Raw genomic sequence first — 7180 nt, 5'->3', positions numbered from 1 at the left:
AGAAAATATACAATAGCAGAAAATAACAGTCATGAAAAGGAGAATTTTTTTTCTTAGTTTTCTACTAAGGAAATATACAATAGCAGAAAATAACAGTCATGAAAAGGAGAATTTTTTTTCTTCCTTCTTCCCCTTCCTCACTTTCTCCTTCAGCTAAAGAAATGCCCAATCACCATTTAGTTCAAATATAATGCCTTTTATATTTTATTAAGTAATTTTTATATGAATGTTCTCAATAGATAATCTCTTACAAGCATCTGTTATTTTGAGCATTGTGCTTTGAACACCAAAACAGAGTAGTGTGAAACTTTTGAGAAGCACTAGAAAGACAAGAAGAACCAGGAAACTTCACACAAGATATCTTTATTCTTCCATGTGGTGGCAGGGAGAACAGGACATTTGTTCTTTATTATTCAAAGAGCCTTTTAAAAGTCACCTAGGAAATCAAGCATTCTAAGGATCTCCTGATTTCTTTTGGCTTTGGCCAAGAAAATGGAATTACTGAGAAAATCCAACTTTTTATAAAATATTTCTGTTGGAAGGTCTTTTCAGTGGGTTAAATACTATAAAACTATTGTTTGCTAGACAATCCAGAGGAGGGAGAAAATAAAAATAATTATGAGACAGCAGCATGTTGGGTGGGGTTTGCACAGACTTGATCCCAATGTCAGACCATGGTCTCAGAGTTTCAGTGTGATGGTGTTTTTTCTCTTATCTTAGGTGACGGATGATGTGTTAAGGCAAAAGCAAGGATTCTTTACCTCTCAGGTTTTTGAAACAGTCCAAACACTGTAGTTCTCATGCCAATTTCCTTTAACCATGACCTTGCATTATATGAAGGTCAACTTGCTCCCACTGAGGATTTCTAAACCCATCAGTGGCTGGAGATTTACAGGCACAAGTCTGCTTCTGGCTGCTTTTCTGAATCCTGATTATGGAGTCAGTGTAGGAAGAAGCAAGCAATGCTAGAATTATATTGTCATTGCATGGGTTTGCTTTATAGATGTCTTCTCTTTAGAACATTCCTTTTTCTTGTTTTAAATCCTGGGGTCGTTATGCAGTGGAGGGCATTTCTTAAACAGTTGACAACATTGTGGAGGTGAAGATCTGTTGTAAAATCTGAGGGATGTCCTTGGTATCCATGGCAATGAAAGACCTGCCAGCTGGTAAAGTTTTCTGGAGCCTGCCAGGAGGGGAAGGAAAAGAAAGTTACCATTACAAATTGAGGATCCCTTTCCATCTTCCTCCATGGCAAATCATATCTAAGTGGTAGGAAAGGAAGTTTTTACTTTCTAATACCTTGCTTACTGCCTGCAATTTAACTGGCTGTCACTAAACAATGAAAGGCCTGGAAGAGCAACAGGGAGAGAGAGAGAGTAAAAGCAATAAACCATAAGGAAGGTCCTTGCAGTAAGAAAACGAGTGGATGTGGAAAGGAAAAAAAATTCTCCTTTTCATGACTGTTATTTTCTGCTATTGTATATTTCCTTAGTAGAACAGAGCCCTAGGGACCCAACTAGAATTAGCTCACCTGGGTTCAGCAAATGTGTTGGCCTGATACTGTACATCTAAATGCTTTGCCTTCTAGAAAACAGGGCTCCAAGAATTTTGCCCAGTTAAATCCTGAGTGGTTTTATTTTTTCTCCACCCTCCTCTCCTTTTTTGGCTCAACTCACACAAATGTGTATTGCAGTCTGGTTTTTCCAACTGCTGCTTTGATAATACTGAGGTTATATAAGCTTATAGCAATTTTAAAAAATACTAACTTATTACTTGGAACAAAAGAACATTTTTGAAGGTAATAAAACCACAAGATACAATTTTATTCAAAGGAATGCCTCTTTTCATTGTGGCAACGGAGTCTGGTTTTGGAATGACATTTCATAAAAGTCAGCCATCCTGTGTAGTATCATCCATTTGGCATGCCTGGCAAACCAGAAAATTCTGCAACATATCTTTTGCCAGTGGCTTTGGACCATTTCCCTAGGAAATCACAAGGGTATTATTGTGCTTCCTTAAGTATTCAAACAGGATCTGTTTACTAGAAGACAAAGTAGCCATTTCAGATCAACTAGTGTTTGCTATCTGCCTAATACTGGGCTGTGCTGAGAAAAACAGGACTAGGAAAAGCATGGTTTGCTTTCAAGGACAAGAAGGTGCAAAGTGCCAATGCATAAAAGTCAGTTGTATTAAAGTGATGGTGATGACACAATATTGTCTATTCTTTACCTTCCTCAGTAATTCTGTAGCAAGGTGATGGAAGATGTCAGCATGCAGGATACTAAAACCTTTCCTAGTTCATGGTCTCTGAATCACAGAGCATGACAGGTTAAAGAGGAGAAATAGGAAAGACAGGCCCTTTGGGGCTCAGGAAGATTTTTTGTTTAGTTTTGTTTTTTTGTTAGTTTTAGCAGATAAACTTTTACCTGTGTTTTCTGTTTTTTATAAATATTATATGTAGAGAAATATGAGCTATTTTGGTTTGTCATTCAAAAAGATAAATGTTAAAAGATAAGTACATTTAAGTTATGAAAGCTTCCCCAGATCTTTCCTTTTAGATCATCCTCAGTGGTATTTATTGTTTGACCATAAATTTCTTCAGTGAACATTCAGAATATTTAGTGTAGAATATAACTATATATGGTGTCTTAATTGGTTTCCAAGTGTTTCATCTGCTTTGTCTGCCCAGTAATAGTGGACACACACACACTCATATACACACACACGCAGATATATGTGTATAAATACACACACACATACATAGGCATATCTATGGATACTTACACACACACACACACACACACACACATATATATATATATATATATACATTTATATCACTTATTAGAGAATCAAGTATGTGGAGATACATGTATGTATGTCTACATGTCTATCTGTCTATATATATGTCTACATATAAAATACTTAGACACAAATATACACATTTTGTCTTATGCCAAGGAAACTAACATATTCACTATTTTGAATACGATTTGGACACAAACTGATGAGACTATGCTTGGGACCTTGATACAAGATGCCAAATGCATAAAATATTATCTAACATTAATGAACAAACCAATTTGATAATTAGTTTGTTAGTTTAAACATAATCTGAAAAACAGTTAATTTAAATTTAAATTTATGATTGCTTCTCTAAACATAAGCTAAAACATCACATCTCCTCAGTTAGATTGCAAACTCTTGAGTGGCATCTCTAGATTGTTTTTCCTATATGTCCCTCACTCAGTTCCCCTCTGGTGCTCATTCCACCAGACAGCATGTGTCAGGCTATTATGGTTTGGATGTGAGGTTTCCCCCCAAAGCTCATGTGTGAGACAATGCAAGAAGGTTCAGAGAAGAAATGGTTGGGCTATAAAAGCCTTAATCCAATCAGTGAATTAATCACCTACTGGGATTAATTGAGTGGTAACTGGACACAGGTGGGGTGTGGCTGGAGGAAGTAGGGCATGGGGAAGGGATTGGGGGTATATATTTGTATCTGGTGAGTGGAATCTCTCTGCTTTCTGATCATGTGAGCTGCTCCCTTCTGCCACTCTCTTCTACCATGACGTTGAGCCTCACCTTGAGCTATGGATTGAGACTTCTGAAATCATGAGTCAATTATAATAAACTTTTCCTCCCCTAAAATTGTTTTGGTCAGATCTTTTAGTCATAGCAGCAAAAAAAGCTGACTAAAACACAGGCACTCATTCTATCTATGCCTGCCTTTTGCAGTGTCCTGAGATGACACTTACCTGGTTGCTTGATCACCCAATGATCCAATAAAAATGGCAAAAGCATTTACTTGAGGGTCTCTTGTAAGGATTTGGGCAAATGTGGCAGGTTTTATTCCATATCGTGACAGATTTGCATCACTTAAGACTATGACAAAGTATTCATCAGCCTCTTCTTTGACAATTTCCTTGATAGCATGTTCTGTCCCCATTAATGTGTGGTCTCCACTCATGCAGAACTGAGAGTGGGCATGCATTGTCTGGAGGAAAGAGTCAGAGCAAAAGTCAGGGGTGATAAGCTTCTTTGAACAAACAGGATGGTTTTTCTATTGACTGTGTGAATGCATAAAAGCTAATTATTACAAGTCAGTAACAGGTTTCTGAGCAAGTTTATTTAACTTGCACATCAGAGTAACAACAGTACACAGTAATATTTGCATTTGGTAGACTTTTGTTAGAAAGAAGGAAATGTTCCAAACTATCACTGTTGACAATTACTTTTAAAATTAAAGTTTCCATTTAAAGTGAGAAAATGTAAGAAAGTATAAGAATTGGTATCACATGGGTGAAAAATAAGGAATGGATTAAATTTCCAATAAAGTTATATTGTACTTACATCAGTAGCAATGGAGGAAATTTGTTTTAAATCATTACATGCATGTTTTTCTTGCAGATTGAAGTATGTGCAATTAAATTTATTATTATAAGATACTAAGAAAAGCATAAATTAGTACTCTACAAGGGATCATTCTTTTCCTTCTACTGAACATGTAGCATATATGAGGAGTCACAGGTTACAGAATCCCAATGCAATACTGAGATGCATAATCCCAATCCAATACTGAGTACTCTAAAAATATGCACAGAGCAAAATTCAAATTTGGATGATGGAGAAAAGGGTTTGAGGTCTCATGGGTGTTTTCTGTTTACAACTTGAAAGTTTGTGAAACAGAACATCATTTTCTTTCTAATATCTACTGCTTCTTCAGTGAATCTTTTTATATAGTCTTTAGCTAATCAGATAGACGTTTTCACAGTATAGAGATAACAACATATTTACCTTTAGAATTTCTAGTCTTTGTTTGTTGTTCTTGGGGATTTTGTTAATTGAAACTAGTGCAATATTGTAGTCATCTCCAGAGTGTCCAGCGATGTCATACTATGCAAAGAATCAGAGAGTTAGAAAACATTGTCCACTAGAGAATTATCACTGAGCCTCTGCATTTCTATCTCTTTGGAATCTGATGGTCCAAAGTTGCTCAATATTTGGCCATTAAGAAATGCACAGAAGCAGATGTATGTTTATCAATAGTTGAAATGCAGACAGATTCTCATTTTGGATCCACCTTCTTTTGTGATCTCTGCTTTCTGTAGGAGGTGGAAAGTATGATGAGGGCTTCGGGGACTACCCTGAATTCCATTCATAACTTTCAGGGAGAATTTTTTTTTTCCAATCACACACACACATAGAAACAATGATGGGCAGAATTCTAAGGTGGTCGTCAAGATCCCACGCCCCAGTGCACCTGTTCTTTATAAGCTTCTTCCTGTAAGCTGGGGCAGGATCTGGAAATAGGATGGGGAGTTACTCATGATAATGTTAACTTAATCGCAAAATGAACTTGCAGATATAATTAAGTTTACTTGGTTTGAGTTAATTGAAAGGGAGGTAATAAGGGCCTAATCAAATCACTTGAACTATTGATTTATTGTTTGTTTGTCTATTATATCCTCCTTTTATTGGTGGGATGCTGAGAGTAGAAAACTGATATGTAAATTGTACATTTACTCCTGAAATTTTTTTAGGCAAATGTAATTTTATTTTTTGAGATAAAAATCACAGATCCAAAAATGTGATTTTTTTGTATTTCTTTTTTTCCTCATTTTTAATAGGTTGATTATAGTTGGACATATTGATAGGATATATTGTTACATATTTGTACACACACATAATATGACAACACAATTGGGCCAATATCACTCCCCACTATGTCCCACCTCCCTCCCTACCTCTCACTCCTTAGTCTCATTCCTTTACTACTCTCCATTTGGTTTTTAGGAGACCAATCCCACCTTTATTTTCCTTTTTCCTCTCTAGCTTCCACATATGAGAAAAAAAAAACATATGGCCCTCAAACTTTTGAGTTTATTTAACTTAACACGATGGTTATTAACACGAGTTTATTTAACTAAACATTAAATAAGTTTATTTAACTTAACATGATGGTTTCTAATTCCATCCATTTTTCTGGAGATTACATAATTTCCTCTTTCTTTATGGCTGAATAAAACTCCATTGTGTAAAAATACCACATTTTCTTTATCCATTCATCATTGATGGACACCTAGGCTGGTTCCATAGCTTAGGTATTGTGACATGTGCTGCTACAAACATGAGTATGCATATATCACTGCAAGACTTTAATTATTCAGGATAAATAACAAGAAGTGGTATAGCTGGGTCATATGGTGATTCCATCCCTAGTCTTGAGGAACCTCCATACTTATTTCCATAGGGGCTGTAAATTCAATGCTATCCCATTTATTAACTCTTGGCATTATTTTTTCCGAGCTTTAGAGGTCCTATTAAGAAAGTTATTGCTTGTGACCCTATATTTTCTTTTAGGAGTTGCAGAATTTTCATTTAATTCATAGGTATTTGATCCATAAAGAGTTAATTTTTTGTGCAGGGTGAGAGATAAGGGTCTAGTTCAATGCTTTTACATATGGATAACCAATTTTCCGGGGACCATTTGTTGAAAAAGGTTGTCCTTTCTCCAACCTTTTGGCACCTTTGTCAAGGACCTGATGACTAAAGGTGTATGGTGCCATGACCAGCACAACAACAACAAAGGATCTTGAGGAGGGGTGATAGGAGACTAAGAAAAACACAGAGACAAAGTAAAACAGACATTTTTTAAGCAAAGCTGGGGCCAGGTGGGACACTGTTCTTAGAGGGAGGAACAATGACCCACAATGAGTTTGGCAAGTTTATTATATAGGGTCTCATCATCAGGAAGTTCAACTACAGAAGCTTTGTACATTTTTCAAGACTTGTGAGTTATCAAGAGGCTTCTTTGTGCACTAAAAAGTTATAAAGCTAAAACAATTGGGGCTATCCTGCTTTTATGCTGTTAAGAATATCCCGTGGCTATCCTGCTGTACTCAGGAAACCCACTCTACTGGAATATTTGATAACTACTGATGTCAGAGCCCAGTGTCAAGGCTTTTCATACATCCTGCCTTTGACAAGGAATGTTTTCTCAGGCTTGGCTTTTGCCTACACTGCAGGATCAGCCAATGGGCTCATTTGTTCAATAGTTTGGATTTCTCTCTGTGTCTTCTCTCTGCACCATTGGTCTATATGTCTGTTTTTATGCCAGTCCCATGCAGTTTTTTGTTACTATAATTCTGTACTATAATTTGAAGTTAGGTATTGTGAT

The 7180-nt window shown here is 36.3% G+C and overlaps 1 protein-coding gene across 1 annotated transcript in view; it reads right to left on the bottom strand.

The window, feature by feature from the left end:
* Nucleotides 1-347: 347 nt before the first annotated feature.
* Nucleotides 348-7180, bottom strand: part of Vwa8 (von Willebrand factor A domain containing 8) — a gene marked incomplete at its 5' end in the record, with an annotated part of 351798 nt that continues 344965 nt past the window's right edge. Inside the window, 3 exons of the mRNA XM_048800562.1 lie at nt 348-1183; nt 3759-3997; nt 4798-4896. Coding sequence (XP_048656519.1) covers nt 1075-1183; nt 3759-3997; nt 4798-4896 — 447 coding nt within the window. The remainder of the gene's footprint in view (nt 1184-3758; nt 3998-4797; nt 4897-7180) is intronic.

Source organism: Marmota marmota, unplaced genomic scaffold (genome assembly GCF_001458135.2).
Source record: "Marmota marmota marmota unplaced genomic scaffold, marMar, whole genome shotgun sequence".
Classification (NCBI taxonomy): Eukaryota; Metazoa; Chordata; class Mammalia; order Rodentia; family Sciuridae; genus Marmota; species Marmota marmota.
The sequence above is the reverse complement of the archived record's forward strand: the minus strand, read 5'-3'. Positions and strand labels throughout refer to the sequence as shown.